The sequence below is a fragment of the Perca flavescens genome, chromosome 14 (assembly GCF_004354835.1).
Source record: "Perca flavescens isolate YP-PL-M2 chromosome 14, PFLA_1.0, whole genome shotgun sequence".
Lineage (NCBI taxonomy): Eukaryota > Metazoa > Chordata > Actinopteri > Perciformes > Percidae > Perca > Perca flavescens.
The window spans coordinates 28,782,059-28,803,833 of NC_041344.1; the positions used below are offsets into that span (position 1 = coordinate 28,782,059).

Sequence of the window (21,775 nt, forward strand, 5' to 3'; positions counted from 1 at the left end):
AATAGTATGGTTATTATGTAATCTTTTCTTAACTTTTGTCTAAGTAAGTGGTGTAAAGGCTAATGTAACTACAGACATACACTTTTTCCCTTTACAGTATTTCAGAGACTCAATCAGGGAGTTGTCAAATAATAGTACTTAAAAGCATGGTTTGGATTTTTTGAAATTTGGATTCATGCATATGATATTTACCTAATTATAACATAAGTTTAATAGGCTACATGTAATTAATCCTTTTTGACGCTTATGACCGTATAAACGCGCAGCCTTGACGTCGACGCACGGGTAGCCTATAAAAGAGCGCCCGGGCTGCGAGCGTGGATCCTGGGAGAGTATAAGAGGAGTACACAGTCGCAGCTGACCGCTGCTTAGGGGCCACTTTCTCCTCTTCTATCTGGATAGAAAACAGAGGGACAACCTCAGTTATTTTACACAGAGCCTGACACAGACACAGCCAGTCTGACTGTCTACAATTTCTTTTTTTTGGAAACTCTACCACTCTGTTTCCACTTGGAACCGCGCTTCCCCCTTCCAGACGATTTAATTCCTTCAGGTTTCAGCCTAATTGTTTGAGCAAGTACCCAGCAGCGCAGGTAGAACGGGCAGCGGCCGCAGCATGGAGCCGTACACGGTCCCGGGAGCTCCGCTCTCCCTGTCCGGAGTGGAGCCGTACACGGTCCCGGGAGCTCTGCTCTCCCTGTCCGACCTTTACTCCGTCATCCCCTTCAACGTCACGTTCCCGGACGAGGAGAACGGCTTGATGGGCGAGCGGCTGCAGAACTACACCGGGCAGCGGGCTCCGGTGCTGAGCGCCGGGGGTCTGATCATACCCATATCCATCACGGCTCTCTACTCCGTCATTTGCGTGGTGGGACTTCTGGGCAACGTCCTCGTCATGTACGGGGTGGTCAGGTAAACACCTGCTTTTAGTTTTTTTTATTACAGTCATTTTACTGAGTGCGTCAGTTACTTTAAACGCCTCGATAGAATCAACACCCTACATTTTAGGCTATGTCAAATCCACCCACAAGCACTCAATTAGCGTCCGTGTGTTAATGAGACCCTGGGCTATAATGCCCCAGGAGCGACATTGAGATCATGGGTGAGGTTAAGTGATGATCTCACTCATTTAACACATTTTGGGAACAAAGTCTTAATCTTAATTGTGTTTTGCTTTTAGCTTGCTTTTGGCTTTTACTAATCCCCCCCACCTCATGAAAGTAAATACACTCTCAAAACGATGATTTCAATTGAATAGAAAGGTTCGATGCCATGAAAAAGGCAGATATTCTGCAACCCTTGGCTGACAAAAAAATGTGTCCGTTTACACAGGTTTATGGTTTTGCGCAGGAACCTGTAAGAATAAATAAAAAATGATCCAAAATATAAATGGTTAGTCTTTTTAAGATTAATCAATTTGATTTCAACTATTAAACTAATCATGAACTATTTTGATAATTGATTAGAGTAATTTTGTTTAAAAAAAAAAAAAAAAAATCAATCTCTGTGAAAGTAAACTGAATATCTTTGAGTTGTGGACAAAACAAGACATTTGAGGACGTCATCTTGGGCGTTGGAAAACACTGAGCAACATTTTTTTACCATTTTTTGACATTTTCTAGACCAAACAACTAATTGATTAAGCGAGAAAATAATCAACAGATTAATCGGCAACGATAATAATCGTTATTTGCAGCCCAAGTCCCAGTAGACCAGTGGTTCTCAACCTTTTTTGTGCCAGCGCCCCCCTAGCCATTATCCAGGTCCCTAACGCCCCCCCAACAAATATTATGTATGTTAATTGCCCCGAATATTAATGATTATGCCCTAATATAGGCCTATTATTGTTGTTACTATTGTTATCAAAAATAATCAAAAAATCAAACTGAATGACAAAACAACATGTATTAGTTTCCCAGGTATCAAAAAAGCCATGTGAATAGAAATGATATATTTACAGTTTTTTTTTAAAAATGCAACCATTTGACATTCAAATTAAATAACAGCAGCCAATCTAGCCAAGACTAGATAACATTCAAACTATAATCAGCTATTATCAAAAGGCCTGCTGCACGGTGTGAACCTCAGCACCTTTAGAAGATGACTATAATTTGAACGTCCTTTTTTGTTTGTGAAGTGACCTTGGGTGTCATGAAATGCGCTTTAAATAAAATGCATTATTATTATTATTATTATTATTATTACAAACACTAACAGTAGCCAATCAGAAACAGCTAGCAATTTAACATTCAAATCTAGTTTTCATTCAAATCTAAAATCAAATTGTTCCAACGGAAAACAAGCTGGCACTTATCAAAGGGTAAAAGCAGAAGACGCACGCACGCACACAGAAAAGTATTTTGGTGATGACAAACGACTTGAAGAACGACACCTACTGCCGAATGGAAATAAGTTTACAACCTTGGAAGTTAGTGAGAGCCGTTCTTTAGGGTTAGAAGAATCGAGGTTAAAATAGTCTAGGTTAGAAGAGTCTAGGTTTGCTATCGCCTGTCTTGCGAGTAAATAGCAGAAAAAACGTTTGGAGAAAACGCCCCCCCCTCCCCCCTCCACATCGCGCTGTGTTTTGTGGAGGTGTGTGAGAGTCCCGTACAGTAAACGGTGACATCACTGCCTCTATCGCTTCCACAAGAAAGTTTTCAAACACCAAACGCAAGCCCTCAACTGGCCGGGACGGAACAGCTAAGTGTTTGCCAAACAACAAAGCACAGTCAATCTCTCTCGCACGTCTCTTTTCTTTCGCTCTTTTCTCCGTGAAATGAAGCTGCATACAGTAGGAAACATTGTGTTCTATAAACCATCTGACGAAAAACTGTTACTGTGAAATATAGTCTACTTGTGCTACATGGGGGGTGTTAAAGAATACAACAGGACGTCGCGGCGATTGCTTTTTTTCTTTTCTTATCTGAAAGCAGCTTCACTAGTAGCTAGAGAGCTCATTTAAGATGATGCTCTTACGTCCCGTTTCCATGAAGGCAGCACGGAGCTGCACCAAACAAAGCTGACAGAAGCACATAAAAGTCAGGATACCCGTCTCGTCCAGTCGCAGTGCTGTAAACTGGCAGCTTTTAATGTTGCAGACTACTTATTTTTTTAGTAGTTTAAGTGTAAACATGTATTATTGTGAATCTTTGCTTTAAACTAGCTTTCAAACAAACGCCCCCCAAGGGCACCTCAATGCCCCCCTTTACAAAATATTGCTTCCAACGCCCCCCATCATTTTCTGAACGCCCCCTGGGGGGCGGTACCGCCCCCGTTGAGAAACACTGCAGTTGACCAACATTTATTGCCCCATTAACAAACCACATGCCCTGGGTGCATACAGTCTCGTGTGTTGAGAAGGGGGAGCTCGTTATTGTAGCTAGGTTACTTTATACACATTGACTCGCTCTTTTCTTAGGCTACTATTATTTTACCTTGGATATGACTGTGAGCAGTGGTGTAGTCTAATGTATTGTAGTGGGTATACTTTACTGTATATGTATGGGCCTATATATATGGGCCAGAATGTATATGCATATCATAGTGGGTGTCCTCTCACTGGGAAATTTTGAGCGTCAAAGACTTCATTTCCTGCCACACTGACACTTTTATGCACCAATTTTACAGTGGAAATACCTTTATTTAGCCTATGTGAAGAAGAAAAACGTGAAATTTCAAAATATATCAAAATTATAATGGAAAGTATGTTGTTACCTGTCATTGCGCATTTTTAAGTGGGTATATGGAAATCCTGGAGCTTTCTTAGTTGGTATACTTCGTATACCTTCGTATCACGTCAACTACACCACTGACTGTAAGTAACTGCAACTAAACAATTTCCCTGAGGGGATCAAAGTATTTTGATTCAGATTCGGTGAGCCTGCACCTTTCCTGGCTGCATTTGGCTCACTGCATAATGCATGACATTGTTTTTTTCCATCATTTCTACATGGAGATACAACATGTGCAAGTTTAATAAGCAGGGTTGGTGGCAGTCCAACGTCTCATCTCAGACGCAGTCTCTCAATTCAGTCTGACTCAACTGTGCCTGAGACAGAGAAGGATGGACTGTCCTGTACACTGGAAGAGAGAGGAGATCCTGCAGTTACAGACATGTTTGGTCTTTATTTGGTCTCTGAGTGTGTTCCATGCTTGCTTCCTTATAGCCATGACAACCCCTTCTTTTATTTAAGCTTTAATAAATCTGTATTTTATAATCGGTAGTTTCAAACATTTCAATGATGGAAACTAAGGTAGCTTGAGGCTAAATAAACAGATTTTGTCCATTAGTCAATGTTTGCAGTATATAATAGTCATTTTGAGGTAGGGCTGCAACTAATGATTATTTTTTTATTTTTATTTTTTTAAATGTGGATCACTCTGTCCCAAAGCCCAAGATGACGTCCTCAAATGTCTCGTTTTTTCTACAACTCAAAGATATTCAGTTTACTTTCGCAGAGGAGCAAATAAACTAGAATATATACATATTAAAGAAGCCGAAATGAGAGAAGTTTGACTTTTTTCCTCTAAGAAATGACCCGATTAATTGATCATCAAAAATAGTTGCCGATTAGTCGATTCATTTTTGCCACTCTAGTTCGAGGTCACAGTTTCCCCCTCAGCTCTAAAAGCATTAGAATACAGGCTGCACCCACTTTGTCACTCGATACAAGCACCCCGTCAATTCCCAGAAGCCACCCAGCCCCAACCAGTATGCTTAATAATAAAATAATAAAACAGCTTTTGCAGCAGCTCGGCTCGTCCTCACTTATATTAATTACACTTTATTTCAAACATTCTCTGTACGTGTTCCCCCAATATCACCCGAAGCATTAATTACTGCAGCTGGCCCGGGGAATTAAACAAGCAGGTTCATTTAAAATGTTCCCACCTTAGCACAGAAAGATAACACAGCCGGGTGGAGGCCTAGCAGACAAGGGTCCTTTTTCAGCCCAGAAGCATGACATGACTAAAATTTTACAACAAGATATCAACGTGGTCTAAATGGTTGTTGGTATTACTTTCTTTTCTTTCTTTTTTTGGGCATTTTCAGCCTTTATTTTGATATGACAGCTGAAGAAATGAAAGGGGAAAGAGAGGGGCAAAAGACATGCAGCAAAGGGCCGCAGGTCGGAGTCAAAACCAGGCCCGCTGCATCGAGGAATAAACCTCTATATATGGGCGCCTGCTCTACCAACTGAGCTATCCAGGCGCCGTTGGTATTACTTTAATGTATACAGTGAAAGAGAGAAGCAGAGAGAGGGTACTGGAAAAAAGATGGGAGTTGAATATAGGAAAACCCTAGAGCAAGGCATTTTCTGCAAATGACAATCTTTGGATATTGAACCAAAAAAAGAAATCATGAATATTTACAAGTCCACCCATTATTTCCATTCAGGAGTTGGAGTGCAAATAAAGGGCAAAACAAGGCACAAGACAAGTTTAAAAACAAAAAGGAGATGGATGAGCGCTCAGAAAAGGCAGTGAATAAAATTGTGCGCAGCGATTCGTCTGGCCTTTGTGTTTGCTTGTGTGAGGGAGAGGACTCATCACTGATGCAAGAGTCGGAGGCAGAAGGAAGCGCAGCACATTCACCATCTGGAAGAATATATTATCTCCCGTGTAACATCTGTAAACTCCGAAGGGAGCGTACTTAAGAGAGGACACCCAAACTCAGACACAGATATAGGGATGTAATAAGAAAAGAAGGTTTCTGTGATGCATACTAGAGATTTCAAACCCTAAATAAAAGAAGGCTTAGGCGGGTTTATTTTGTACTATCATCATGGTAGCAGTAAATGATGATGGCCTGAGGCAAAGACACACACACACACACACACTATCTGGGTTGTATTGTTAAACAATACATAAGGATAATTTTGGGGGTTTTCAACCCAGACCCTATTTTCCCATGCATTGGTGTCAACCAAACCAGAGCGGTGATTGTTGGAAAAGTGGAGAGACGAACCAAGACAGCTTGCTTTTTTTTTTTGACTTTGAATGAAGTGTGCTTTACTATAATAACATTATTTTTTGCAATTTATAAGTGGAGTCTGGTGGGTTTGGCAATAGCCATTTCAGGGCTGTTTCATGTTAAAGAAAAAGGATCTTACTCTAACAAAAAAGGTCGACCTCTGGAAGGATCCTTTCCATAATGTTGTCAGACACTTAGAATAATAATCTAATCTGAGCCTGTCAGTGGCAAAACAAGCACTTTAAGTGGACGTAAATTGAAGGTGCACAATTGCTCAATGACTGCCAACTGCAGCAGTCGTGCTTAATACTGGACCAATTTCAAAAACTGTTGTTCCCATCAGTCACTTACTCACAAAAACAGGAAGGTTGAAAAAGTTATGTACCTTTTAAGCAGAGTGGAAATTATGATATTAAGTGCATTATCAGAGGCAATATTGTTTAAACTCTGTTTAATATTGTACTTTGGTACACATAATACACATGAATGACTTTTGGTTCCAATTGACACATCAGGGAGCAAATTTGATCACTAATCAAGATTAAATGAGAATATAATGCTGTAGGACGACATGCTACACTAAAATCGGCAGAATTTTTACCAAACTTCCAAAAACAACATTGATGTAGCAAATCCTGTCAACTGTGAAGGATGCATTCAGGCAACAAACAGGCTACTCTCTTGGGACAACACAACAAGAGCAACTTGCCTATTAGTTTACAGCAGTTACAGACAAATTGTGGGCTGAGAGAATTCTCTGCATCACATTATTGAAAAAAAAAAAAAAAAAAAAAAAAGACTTAAGGAAGGCAGTCAACAATGTCTTAACTAATGATCCAATGTCAATTTTCTGACATCTCATAGACCAACTATTTAATTTGGTTTCATACAGTGAAAATTTTACAGGTAAAAGGCAGTAATGTAAATAACTATGCAACTATGTTTACAATTAATCATGTCTAAAATGTCAGAAATAGTAGAAAATGTCACGCAAACCCCAAAGATATTGAATTAATAGTGGTGTTAAACAGAGAAGAGTTGCACATCTTCAAATTTGAGAAGCTGGAACTAGCAAAGGTGTGATAATATTTTAATAAATGACAAATGATTAGTGGGTTTCCAACTAAGATGACTAATCGCTTGAGCAGTAATTATAACCAGAGGCCCATTTGAAAGCATCCTTTCTGTTAGTTTGTTTTGCCTGCCACATCAGGTAGCTTATAAATAAAGCAAAAGTCATACATTTGAGATATTTCCCTCCACTTAGATTCCTGGATAGAGACACTCAAATGCACACACACTCCCTTTAGAGTCTGCATGGATGCACACGTTGGGCTGCTGTGGCGTTGAAGGCCCTTGGTCTGATTGCTAATGGAGAGGCAGACACCTCTAAAGATGGCCCATGCAGGATAGGTCAGCAGCACTAGGATCTTCTATCTTCTATTGAGTATTATTTTCCCATTTTTACTAAGGAAGCGGAACTTGGACATCCTTCTCAAACTGTATATGTATTCTGGTATGATAATATTTTGGTAATGACAAAAGATAAAGATACAGAGTGAGTCAACACAGCTTTAGGAAGTTTTTTTCCTTTAGTGACTGTAGAAATTTAGCTAAAAATACTAAAGCATGTTGCCAATAGACCTTTTTCACGGCAGGACATGTTGACATGTCATAGTAGGAAAAGCACAGGTGTATTCAAAACCACTAATGATAGCTGCATTCCACTTAGGAGAGGCTCTGGTATTGGGCATGCTGACTCACTGAAATATCTTACTGGGAGACTGTCAGTACCCGATCCGTTCCAACTGCACAATCCGTTCTGCGCATGCGCAAGATGTTCGCGATCTGTTCCCACACTAGCCTCCACCGGGAAGCTAATGTTAGTTTAGCTAATAGCTAATTCACGTTAGTTTAGCTAATAGCTAATTCGGGCGGACCGCTAGGTGATTATAGCGGTCTGCCGTTAGCCTCCACTGGGAAGCTAACGTTACTTTAGCTAACAGTTCATTTGGCTAACCGCTAGCTGATTGTAGCGGTCTGCCGTCCGTCAGCCTCCACAGTTAAGCTAACGTTAGTTTAGCTAACAGCTAATTCGGCTAACCGCTAGCTGAGACAGCATGCAAACTTTTAGAAGACCCTCAAAATAAAACTTCAAAACAAACGTTAACATATATAACAGCTGTTACGTCAGTTCTACTTTACTTGTGCTCATTTAAAATACAATCACTCAATACTTGTCTTTATTGTTACTGTAAAGTCTTAATTTTGCTGTAGCCTGCTTTTCCCATTATGTTTGACTTAACGTTATTTTAGACTGAATCTAGCTGTCCGTTCTGCTTGCACGATCCGTTCTGTGCATGCGTTATTTGTCGGCTAGCGGTTAGCCGAATTAGCTGTTAGCTTGGGTGGAGGCTAGCGTGGAACAGATCGGGCAGGTCGTAAAACGGTATTATCATCTGCGCATGCGCAGAACGGATTGTGCAGGTGGAACGGATCGGGTACTGAGAGAGACTTGATGGAATTGAGCCATCGTTAAGGTTATCAATTTCAGCTGTGCTTTTCCTACTATGACAAGTCAAAATGTCTGCTGTGAAAAAGATCCATAGGATGAGTGTGTGTGTGTGTGTGTGTGTGTGTGTGTGTGTGTGTGTGTGTGTGTGTGTGTGTGTGTGTGTGTGTCTGTCTGTCTCAGTTTATTTCCTGGGCTGAGTCAACATGTCTTCCATCTCAACCAGCAGCATTTATATCAGCGTGTGTGAGAGTCGTGTGTGCGTGCGTGGCCTTCAGCCGTGGAAACACAGGAGCGTTGAGTCTGACAAAGAAAAGATTAATAGTCACACCAGGCAGTGCTACTCCAACTAGGTAGAGATAAAGGATCAAGACGGATCTCAATGCAAATGCTAATTCTCTAGAGCTGAATGTGCATGTGTGTGGAGCTCCCAAACCGACAAAAGGCAATAGGCTAAAAGAAGAGTCCGAAATAATTGAATACCTCAGACAATTACATTCAGTTATTATTTATTGAAATAATTCCAATGTAGTGTAGAAATAGGTAGACAGCTTTACAATTACCCTTTAAACTCCAATCAGTTGATGAAATGCAATGACAACAACACTGTCAGCGCGTCCACATGATACAAGCCTTCCGTGACCGCGCACAGCCCCCACCCCTCCTCCACACAGATGCTAGTAACCAAGGAGGACACTGAAGATTAAAAAAAACATGGACTCTTCAGAAGAGGTAATTACCTTCACTCGAGTTTCTACTCGCAAAAGTCCCCGGACGACAATCTTCTGAACATAGCCATGCTGAGAAATACAGAGAGAGTTGTGTGGAGCTGATAGTCTTAATTAGCTTTGTAGCAACTCATTTGGCAATGGCTTGAATCAGGGCTGGACGCATAGAATGCACGCATAAAATATGCGTGCATTCTATGATATGAGTTGCCTAGTGTTCAGCGTTCATGTGATCGTTTTGGATTCTTAAAGAAGGGTCTCAAGACTTATCTGTTGATCTTACTTAAATAATTAATTAATTCTTAGAGTTATGATTTGTATATTTATGGTAATTTTATTTTTTATTATTGATATTTGATGTATTGCCATTATTGTCATTACTATTTTGCTAAATATTGGCTTAGCAACTTTAAAAACAGTTGACTCTTAATTTTAACTATTGTAAGATTTATATTTTGTCGCTTTGGACATTAGTGTCTGCTAAATACACTAACCATAACCATAACCCTTCCCAAAAGCTACAATAAAGCTGAGAGTAGTATATGCCCTACAAAAGAGCACCAATACAAGAGAAGCTAATTAAGCCATTCAAGGAAAACCGATGCTTGTATCAACACTGATTTTATAGATCACACAGACTTTTCAGCTAGCCAACATGCTAACCGCTAGCATTTTCAATGTAAGCTTAAACAGTTAGGTTATTGACAGCCACTAACTTTAATGTTACAGCCAAACTGCTTGTTGTTGTTATGACGTGACAAACGCGCGCGCACACACACACACACACACACACACACACACACACACACACACACACACACACACACACACACACACACACACACACACACACACACAGACACACACACCCTCCCTTCCCGAGAGTCCGTGTTAATTTGCCTACTCCTTACCACATCGTCATCTACTCTCTCTTCCATCTTTTCCTCACTCGCTCCCATGGCCCTGTCGTGGTCACTCACCTCCTCCTCGGCTTCTTCCCTGTCATGATGCGGTTTCTGCTTCTCTGTATAGCCAGCCACCTCTCTTCCTTCCTCTACTTCAGGTAATGCTGATGTTGAAGCAGCTACTACAGCCCCAAACATGTCAGAAATGTTGGCACATTTTGAGGAATCCGCCTGTAGCTTCTTAATCTTTTTCTCCTGTAATTTCTTTACACCTCCCTTGCAATTTGGTGGTCGTTTGACCATTTTAACGTGGATGCTAAACTTCCAGCATAACTATTACAGCTCGTGTCTCAGGGCCGGTAAGCGTGGCCATAGTGGGATTCGTAAATTTGCGGCCCAGAGTGTGGAAGGGGGTTCCTGGATTTGATTGGGTCAGGCCAGTGCCAATAAAGAGTTCCTTATGGGCCGGCCTGGCCGAGGAAAAAATAAAAAAAAAAAGGATCTATTTATATCTGCGATTCGGCCCAAAAGTGTGTCGGCCCACCGGGAAAATGCCCGGTATACCAGATGGCTAGTCCAGCCCTGGCTTGAATGTAACGGACGTTCATTAATATCAAAATATATTTTAAAGATTATTTTTCGGGCATTTTAGGCCTTTAAATGACACGCAAACTTTGCCTTAAAAATAGCGGTAATTTATACACCTAAAGAAATCACATTACATCTTTTCATTATGATACAGTAGAGCCTAAATATGAGGAAAATGGGATACATTGTGTTAAAAAGAGAAAAGAGAAATGACTAGGTTAAGTAGAAGAGTCCTCCTAAAATAAATTTAATTTAGATTTATTTTATCAACCGACTAGAGGTTAGGAAAAGTATGAATACTTATGCATTTACACACTACATTGTAATTGTTTTAATTAATTTACTATCTGTTTTAGTGATATTTTTGGCTCATCTGATAACCTTTTAATGCATTTTGTCAGCTTCAGAGCGCCATAGATCTTGTGTATCACGCGGTGAAGTAAAGAGTGAATGGCATTTACATTGTGCCGAGCTGGAGGCATTTGATTAATGGCAAGCTGAGTGTTAAACCAGTGATCAATGGCACTCTGTCTAGGTGAACAAGCAGAAATTGTTCAGTTGTGTGCTGCTTTGAGACTTTTTTTGAGACTTTTTTCTTTCTGATGTGGCATCAAAAGATGTGTGTGAGGAAAAATGATTGGACAGCCACGAGAGCTTGGTAGCGGGGAGTCTACGCTACGGAAACAAACAAAAAAAAGGCAGTGGGAGATTAAACCATCACAGAGTGACTGTTACAAAGAAAAATGTGCTTCACTGTAACACGAAAAGGGGCGTCAGTGACATTTCTCCAAGCCTACAAAAAGGAAGAAGGGTATTTAAAAGCTTTACCCAATACTCTACCTGAATTACAAGCTGAGCAATTAACAATAACATAACCTCAGGAAAAGCTATGTGATTGCAATGACAAAACATGGAATTGGCAAAGGTTTCTTAGCATACACATAACTACCTGTCACTGCTGGTGTGAAATTAAAGTCTTGTCCCGCTGAGAAGAGACATGCTGTGTAGCCTAGATGCCTGTATTAATAGTATAAAAGAGCATCCGCCTGTAGCAACATCTGCCTACTTCATGCCACACCAGTTCTTTGGTATCCTAATAATCCAACCAAGATGTGCTAGAGTGGATGTGACATAATATCCCGGGTCCAAGAAAGCTACATCTACTTTTTCCAATTATCTTTACCCCTGATTTACAATACTTGTGTGTACAAACATACCCCACAGTAAAAAGCTATTATTAATTAATTAATGAATTATCAAAGTGACAAATACACACTCGCACACAATCTACCCATGTCAACAGTATGGTGGCCCTGAAGGACAGAAGAAGAAGAACAACATGACCAACGCCATTTAACATTCACATTTCACACCCATCTCCTCTCTAAGCAATATTAATATTGTTCTTGCTTCACAGACTGCCCTTACGTAACTACCAAAAGCTCCCCGCTGTCCTTTGCTGTAACTGGAACTTAATGCACACGTCGGATTATGATGATCAAACATACAAGGGAATTCAAAACCAGCCATCTGCTGCTGACTTCAACATTTCCTTTTGTCTTGATTAAAAAATAAGGCTGAATTGATTTGATAAAGTCCAGGCCACATGGGGTTGTGTTGTAAATGGATATATTGAATAGATAGGCCTACAATATGAAGGGATAGACATTTTGACTGACTTGTCATGAGCAGAAAGGTGCAACTAATAATAATAATGTAATAAAGAAATAAATAACAATTATGACTTAAACCCCATTCCGACAGGATGACATAAGAGGAGGCGACAATTGAAATATTCACTGTGTTCCTGAGTGATTTAACTTGTCATTCCAAGCAGGGCTGGGCGAGAAAGAAAATCAAATATTACAATATGTAATAATTATGTAGGATTCGCTATTGGTGCTTTCACAAAGTGACATGCACAACAAAATCAAACATGCAAGAATGAAATCCCCTTTCCAATACATGGATATAGGGCCACTCGGCCAGCCATTCCAAAACACTTATTTATGAACATCAATATTCAATGGAAAACCATCTAAAAATGAAATAGCCCAACATGGTGTCAACATAAAACGCAGCACTTTCAAGCCAGGGAGCGGGGTTCACTTCGTGGTCAAAACAAAATACTTTCACCCAGGAAACGCTCGTTCCTTGGGAGCGTTTTAACCCAAACCACGATCTTTTTCCTAAACTTAACTAGTCGTTTTGGTGCCTCAACTTAACTGTCAGCGCCCCATGACGCTCACTTTTTCAGGCTAAACTCAACTACCACTGCCCCTGAAAAAAATGCCATGTGGCGGTAGCTGTAGCCGGCTGACAGTCACCTACTGTATTGGCAGCTAAACAACTGCCGCTGGTAGCTGGCGTCCCGGAGCTCTCTGCTAAATACAACCAGAAAAAGGGGAAATCCCACACATCTCCACCGAAAAAAATAAAAATAAAAATCGCACCCTGGGTGTAACTAATTACAATAATAATTCAATAAACTAATTCAACAGGATTAACATAACAGGAGGCAAGGATTGAAATATTCACTGTGCTCCTCTGTGATTTAACTCGTCATTCCAACAAGCTGCATTTGAAACATGAGGAAATTACAGGATATGTTCTGTAATAGACAGACAATAAGCAGAACAAAGCTCCCCAGGGGAGCACAGGAGAGGTCCGGCGGGAGAGACAAGTCAAAAATTCCTACTCCTTCTTGGAGTCATTACTCAGTCAGATTTTAACACACAGACATGAAACATATATTGATATCCTGTGTGACTTACACTTCGGAAGGATATCGCAATATCCAATGCAAATAAATGATAGAAATCATCAGAAAAAGAGGATTCTGAAGTTGCCTGAGTATCATAACATTTTTCTCCAGTATCAAATAATCCATTGATTGTTGTCTATAAATCCATGGCAACACTGCAAACAGCAACTGCCAATTCATAATGCAACTTTTAATGGTGGCAAAATGTAAATTTGGGGGGGCTGCAATGGTGAAAGCTCTGTCACCCAATCACAATGTTTTTGTGAGCAAATAGGGGCGAGCACCAACAGGATCTCATTCATCTAAAATGCATGTTTGATGCTTTCATATTTCAACACTTTCATTAACATTAGGTTGGTGAGCTAATTTACCTGTTGGGCCACAGACTAAAGAAAATGACGCAACCCAAACTAGCAGTCAGTCCAGCCGGCGGTGAGATGTTGCTGTTCGCAACGCTAGATTTGGTTTATGAAAGACACTAGCAAAGCTACACAAGACCGAAAATAACCACAGCAGAAATGTCAGATAGGTCAGACCTCCGTGTTTAACTATATATCTTCAAACATTACAGTTAGGGCTAAAAAGAGAACAGAAATTACAAAGTTTGCCGATTTCACGTACAGCATCTCCATTACGTTATGTAATTAATCACGTGTTTTTCCTGCTGTGGCATCAAGCAACTTACGTTCTCCACATTTAAATACAATTTATAAATTGTATTTACATAACATACAGCACATTTTTAATGTGGTAAATTTGAACATTCACATGAAGAAAGGAGATTGACAGTAAAGATGTCATCATCTCGAGACTGATGTTAGAGCTGATAGTGAATAATGGAGCAACCATAGACTGGGAGCAACCGATGGGACTCAGTGACAGCAGTCACTAACTATATTTTCTGATTCAACGGAAGCATGCTTTGACTTTTGCCCAAAAATCATATGGGAAGTTTGTTTGTTCATTAATATTCAAATATATATTTAAATATTTATTAATATTTTGACCAGTAAATGCCTTCAGTAAGACCTATATTGGTAAGTTGTAGATGTTCTGTCCACCAGAGGGCAGTGTATCAGTCAATGTCAATAGGCAGGCAATTATGTTTTCAGAAGGAAAACACACTGCCACGACTTTTTTTTATTAAAAGTCAGACCCTGGATTAAACAAATCGTATGCTTTCAACAAGAAGTTTGGAACTTTCACCGTAGCCTACGTAAGAGGTCTGATGTTTATACTTGTGCGCTGGTGTGTGCGTCGAGCCGGCGTGTGTGTGTGGGGAGTGTGTGTAGAGTGAGAGAGTGTAGAGTAGCAACTCTAGCGTCATAGTGAGAGGAACAAAGCGTCTCCCCTGTGTTTTCTGACCACGGTGGGACATCTGTAGCAGGAAAAGTTAACCCTCTCCTTGATTTCACGTTGTTTATAGAGAAGGAGAACCTGGAAATGAGTCCGGGGAAATGCAAGCCACGGCCAAGCGACATGAGTCGCCGCGACGTGTAGTTACATTTTGAAATGCGTGAAAAAGCCTCGGAATCAGAATTGAAAACGTTTACAAGCAAACACATTTACAAAAAATAATGCCCATAACAGGTTCGAATATTAAGGGTTGCCTAATATTCGCTCGAATGTCAGTATTTTTTTTAAATATTCAAATTATATTCGAATAACGAAGTTCGGAGTCAAAGCCCTAGTTTGAAGATTTCAGCCCACAGAGTTCATTCAAGGTCAAGTTTATTTATAGAGCACATTTACAAGCAGTCACTACTGCCCCAAAGTGCTGTACAGATACTAGATACCGGTAAACATTATAAAAAGCAAACTAATTAGCCAAAAAGAAGAAGTAAAAACCCACTGAAAACATAATATCCCAGAAACAATAATAATTAAAACATATGTAAACATGATTACAAACAAAATTCACAATGTCACAGCTCAGCTTGTGTTAAAAGCCATTTCGAAAAGATGAGTTTTTAAAAGTGATTTAAAAGACTCGATAGAGCTAGCTGCTTTAATATTGAGGGGAAGAGGATTCCAGAGCTTAGGACCTGCAACTGAAAAAGCTCTGTCCCCTCTGGTTTTCAGTCTGGATCTGGGACAGTCCAAAAGAAGCTGGTCATTTGACCTAAGTGCTCTGACTGGGGTATGTAAAATCAACATATCAGCTAGATAAGAAGGTGCCAATCCATTTAAAGATTTAAAAACAAATAATAAAATGGATTCTGAGAGCGACAGGCAACCAGTGGAGAGACGATAGTACTGGGGTAATGTGGTCAAAGCGCTTTTTCCCTGTCAGCAGGCATGCAGCCGCATCACTAATATATCATCAGTGGACCAACTCCAAAAAAAGTGTCATCAATTTAACTCTTGATCACCCTTCCAGCTTAGATGCAGTACTAACTTTATCTGTTAACTCGACAACTCGTACACTGTTGCAAGGCAACTGGAAGTACTCATTCGCACAAGCATGATCCGTTTTCCAGAAAGACAACACCACCAGAGAGTGGCAGCGACTTGTTACATTTATAGGCCGTTCTTGAAGGTAACTTGCTATATTCCCTATTCAGAGTCAAACTCCTGCCTTTTTCAATTGGTCACTCTTCCATATAGCTTCTTGTTGGAGAATTTACTTATATGCTGCCCTGGTTTATTGTGTTCATTTAATCAGTTCCACCAATGAGATGCATTGTATTAACCTATATATAATAAGATGGCCTAACCCAATAAAAAACAAAAAATATATTATGATAAAAATGACATTGTTAATGCTGGGAAAGGATCATACAATTTCCACATATTATCACTATTGATTACAAGCGATTGGATTTGGTTAATGGAAGACTTCCTGCAAATATGGAGCTCCCTCCCATAAGTCGGACCGCCAAGACCCATGGGTAATTGTCTATAAAGACTGTATGAAAAATGACCGGAAAATGAAATGAAAAATCAATGCACATATCCATTTAGACATCGGGCCTGGGTGTTTTCTAATGTAACAGAGAAACAAAGATTTCCCCACTAACATGAATATTATTTCTCATTTTCTTCTATAGATTAAGCAATATACCATCCCTATTCATTAAGCCAATTCTTTATCATTGAAAAAATACAAAATAGAATGTTCAATTCCATATAGTATCATATTGTATTCATACAGCCATGTAATATATATATTTTTACCTTTCTGTTCTCTAATGCTTGGCCTTTGTGCTTTTGGGTGATACACTATGCATGTAAATTGGATTGTATTTGGATACAATGATTTAAAAATGCTGCAATCTCCTAGAAAACGTAGTCAGTTAAATTTTAGTATGAATACATCTTGCAAGGTTTCTGATGAGAGATGCCTATGTGAAAATAAGCCTTATGCCCCAGAGTAGAATTTCTGACCTCAATAAGCCAATACTGTACCAAACAAAATGAGTTCAGTGCTGATAACCGCTCTTTTTTTCTTCCAATGCAAGATGAGACATTTTTTCCATCTCACACACTCAAAGATAATGCACAGTCTCATACTACAAGCAGGGGCAGCACATTTGTAACCATTATCTCAAATCCCTGATTAAGAAAAAAACAGATCTTGTTGTTCACACATCTACACTGCACATCTATAGCATGATGAAATTAACTCATTGTCTGAGCCACAAAAACATGCTGCACAGTGAATATCACTTACAAATCCATATATCCTGTTAAAGAGCCTTCCACACCCAGCTGCTCTCATTACCTCTGCTACTTTTTCTCTGCTCTGTGATCACAACCAGATACACCAAGATGAAGACCGCCACAAACATTTACATTTTCAACTTGGCTCTTGCCGACGCCTTGGCCACCAGCACGCTGCCCTTCCAGAGCGCCAAGTACCTCATGAAGACCTGGCCATTTGGGGAAGTCCTGTGCAAGCTCATAATTGCCATTGACTACTACAACATGTTCACGAGCATCTTCACCCTTACCATGATGAGCGTGGACCGCTACATCGCCGTGTGCCACCCAGTCAGGGCACTGGGGTTTCGGACGCCAGTCAAGGCTAAGTTGATCAACGTGCTCATCTGGGTCCTGTCCTCTGCGATTGGGGTGCCCATTATGGTCTTGGCTGTGACCAAAGTGGCAGATAATGGTGGGTATACGTTTTCTTCCACAGTTTTGTCTTTCATCATTAATTAAAGTCTTCAAAGTATTAACTGTCTTCCAGAATAAGTTGAATAAGTTGAGCCGTACAGAGTTGGATCTGAGTCTTTGCCAATGGGCTAGAGCTCCCTTTTGGAGCCAACCTCGAGTGGCCACTCAATGAACAGCAGTTTGTGGCACTTGGCTTCATTATTCAGAATTGGAGATTGTCGCTTGGTGGTCCACTCAGAATAAATTGCATGCTTTATGCTATACATGCTCACAAGCTTCAGGCTCCTAAGGGACCTGAGAGAGTCTGGTACTTTAAGTCCATACATGTGAACAGTAGACTTTCGTGTGATAGTTTGCATTCAATCACATACAATATTACTGTTCGCTTTGTTTTTCTCTGCAACTATGACCCCTTACCTTATAACCAAGTACATGCCACAAATTCCTCCCATGATAGTCTGAAAATGTGTGCAGTTATTCACATATTTAAACAATCATGTCTCCACCCTCTTTGTGACAGCCAGCTTTTCACCCACTGAATAGTAATTTAAAAGTCCACTATTAACATTTTTTTGTCTGTTGATTTGCAGCAACAACAGCACTATTTTGGATTCGAAGTGTATATAAGTGTACAGTATCGGTTTAAACCAGCTTGTTACCATAACCCTGCATTAACAAATTATTTTGAATTCCAGGTAGAATCATGTGCACTCTGAAATTCCCTGACCCTGACTGGTACTGGGACACTGTGACAAAGATCTGTGTCTTCATCTTTGCCTTCGTGGTTCCTGTGATGGTCATCACCATATGTTATGGCCTGATGATACTACGCCTAAAGAGCGTTCGTCTGCTCTCAGGCTCCAAGGAGAAAGACCGCAACATGCGCCGCATCACCCGCATGGTCCTGGTGGTGGTGGCGGCCTTCATCATCTGCTGGACCCCCATCCACATCTTCATCATCGTGAAGACCATGGTGGAGATTGACAACAGAAACCCCTTCGTCATAGCCAGCTGGCACCTGTGCATCGCCTTGGGCTACACCAACAGCAGCCTCAACCCTGTCCTCTACGCATTTTTGGATGAAAATTTTAAGCGGTGCTTCAGGGATTTCTGCCTTCCCTGTCGGACCCACGTGGAGCAGCACAGTCTGACCACAGGCCGCAACACCGCCAGGGAGCCTGTGTCTGTCTGCGCTCCAACAGGAGCGGTGAAGAAGCCGGCATGACTAGGCATGGAGTGGGTCCCCCACAGCTCTCGCTCGAGGAGGATCCAGCAAGATCTGCAATCAGAGATAACCCAGATCTCCACAACAGAGTTTTAAGAGATCTTAACGAGTAAAAGCTGGTCTCAAGGAACTGAGTCGTGTCGCTTATTCTCAACAATTTGGCTGGACATTTAAAGGAATAGCTAAATATAATGGAAAAAGAGTTACACTGTGATCTTACTGTTGTAGTTAAGTACAATGGAATCTTTTTTCTTACAAAGGCAGACAGTAGATAGGGTGATAGCCCAAAGAGTATATCCAAATGTTGAAGCGAGATTATTAAAACAGAACATCCCCAGCTCATGATTTATCTGCCCAAAAAAGACCCGAGTACAGGACTTTTTGATGATTTAAAATCGGACAAAGAAACACATGCAGGTTTCTATCTTGTCAAGCAAAGAATGCATTGTTCAGACACCATCCATCAGAGAGCATTGTAAAAAAAAAAAAAAAAAAAAAAAAAAAAAAAAAAAACAGACTGTCAGGGTGAATAATGTGCAACAAAGACAGGAGTTTAAACAATCCAAATTCCATCATCTCTTCTAAGAAACACCAATCCATTTAAGGAAAGAAGACATGTTTGTAATAAAAAGTATTAAGAGGACACATTTTTATTTGCATCTTTAACATCAACACAAAACAACTGAGCCTTACAGAGCAGAACCACACACTGATACCCACCGACAGCTGGATGATGAATAACAGCATAGTTTGTTGCACAAGGCCAACCACTCTCTACATGGAGAAGTAAGGATCTTGTTTGGTTTTCTGTGTCACAAAAATAGACACTTGTTCTCTGGTTTTCCCTTTACACTCCGTCACCATCAACTGTGTTGATGGAAAAATTGGGCGCTTAATGTTCTATGGATTTGAAAATGTCTGTCATACAGGACATGAAATCCTAATCAGGCCCAGTTTGTGGGGTTTTGTGCTCAGATGGATAAATCCAGAATGGCACCAACCACAGCTTGGATATTATCTTTCCTGCTCACCTACTTGACTTTCATGAGTGGTGTCAAGCCTGCAGGAAGCCTCTGAGCAGAATAACAAAACAATGGCAAACCTGGCTCTGAAGAACATTGTTGGAGGTCACAACACTTGCCTCGTTGGTTCATTCAACACCACTGCTTAGAGAAGATTATTGATCTGCATTTTTAGTCATATGTCATCTGTCACATGTATAATCTGTGGCATATTAGGACATATTGAATGGTAATTTATTCCAGGTAATTTATTTACTCCAACAGATCCCGACAACAATCAATGGATGGCGTGAAGTTAATGATCATTTCAATAAAGCGTACCAGATTAGGTATGTCCGAGGCAATAATGAAAAGTTGATCAGAATTTGCTCTCACTGGCGAAATATTTTAAAGGTGAAATATGTGTTGACATATAAATGTCAAAATATGCCACAGTTTTGATAATTGTTGAAATGTTAAGTTAATGTTGTAAATGTGGAACAGATGAAACACAGCCGAACTGAATATAAATCAACGGAGATGAGGGTAAAGCCCCCTTGAGGCATTTGGGATATTGGGCTATAGGAATAAAATTGACTTGACAAATGAAAGGGACAAAGTCAATTAATGTGAATTTGTAGATAATATAAAGCTTTTGCGTTTTAACAAATGTGGCTTCAGCCACAGTTAAAATGACTTTGAGGTGCATTTGTGATTATGTGTGCTTTCTTTACAATTTTCAATCTTAAAAAGGACAATTCCGGCGCTAAATGAACCTAGGGGTTAATAACACATGGGTACCAAGTTGACCATTCTCTGGGATACGTTTTCATGCTAATCGAATGGGATCCGTTTTAGCGCGAACCACTAATTAGCTTGTAACACTAGTGGTTGGGGCACTGGTAAACTAAAAAGAAATTGCTATTTTATACCACTAACAAGGCTCAAAATAGCACCACACTTCCATAATGAGGGTCCCTACATGTAAGCCGAAACATTGAGAACTTTGTAAGTGTACAGACAGTTTATTAAAAAGATAGTTTATAAAGACTGTACCGTTCACATATAAAGGCAGGCGCCATCTTGGGAAAACCAGTCGAACCACGAACGCCCTGCTTGAGCTATGTTACTGGTTACTGGTTGCACGGCGTTCGTTATAATAGCAATTTCTTTTTAATAGGGCCGGGACTCGATTAAAAAAAATTAATCTAATTAGAGGCTTTGTAATTAATTAATCGAAATTAATCGCATTTTAATTGCATAAATATTTGACCTGAGAACAGTGAGAAGTAATTTTTTTCACATGGATTTTTAGTATACCATTGAATAATGACTGAATACATAAGCTTAAGCAACAAAATAGTTTATTTTTGTTCAACCAAGTCCAGCAGACCAGTGCAATTTTTGCCATTAAGTGTAACAATAGCATATTTAGAAATATAGTACATTTCAGAAATTCAGGTAGCCTATAGGTAGGTAGACCTTCTGTAAACTATTTTTTTTTTTTTAAGTAAAACACTATACTTTCAAGTACATTCAGAACATTGGAAACCCTGAACTTCCTTTTCATTTTCATAAAGCTGCTGGACTCTTTTTATCACTGTCTTTCTGCATGGCAGCTCGTATGTGGTGTCAGACGACGCAATCTGTAGGCCGTTGGTTATTTTTTCAGACGTGGACTTAGTTACCCTGGTCCTTAAACCAGTCATCTGGTGGAGTGTGGGTCCTTGTACTCGGAGTCGGGCTAACGTCCACGCTAGCTGCTAAATGTTTTGAGTCGAGGTGATACTTGAGGCTCCATGTGCTGCGGTGATATGTGAATTCCCTGTTGCATAGCATGCACACAACCATGCTCTTATCGACGCTTCCATCCGTTAGTTTTTATAACAAAATTTCCCATCCACGGGGCCAACCAAAGCGGTCTCGTCAGCTTCTTCGTTCATGTTCACTGTGGTTTGT

General features: G+C 40.2%; 1 protein-coding gene across 1 annotated transcript; it reads left to right on the forward strand.

The window, feature by feature from the left end:
• The first annotated feature begins 348 nt into the window (after positions 1 to 348).
• oprd1a (opioid receptor, delta 1a) lies at positions 349 to 19,264 on the forward strand. The gene is made up of 3 exons (XM_028597355.1): positions 349 to 912; positions 17,233 to 17,588; positions 18,286 to 19,264. The coding sequence occupies exons 1-3, from the start codon at positions 617 to 619 to the stop codon at positions 18,813 to 18,815; spliced, it is 1,182 nt and encodes a 393-aa protein (XP_028453156.1). The 5' UTR covers positions 349 to 616; the 3' UTR covers positions 18,816 to 19,264.
• Positions 19,265 to 21,775: the final 2,511 nt, after the last annotated feature.

What these genes read in the sequence shown, in the direction of transcription:
- oprd1a (XM_028597355.1), top strand. Translation starts at nt 617, where the DNA reads ATGGAGCCGTACACGGTCCCGGGAGCTCCGCTCTCCCTGTCCGGAGTG. An exon ending in GTCATGTACGGGGTGGTCAG is followed by an intron (nt 913 to 17,232) that starts GTAAACACCTGC and finishes GATCACAACCAG; the next exon opens with ATACACCAAGATGAAGACCG. An exon ending in GACCAAAGTGGCAGATAATG is followed by an intron (nt 17,589 to 18,285) that starts GTGGGTATACGT and finishes TTTGAATTCCAG; the next exon opens with GTAGAATCATGTGCACTCTG.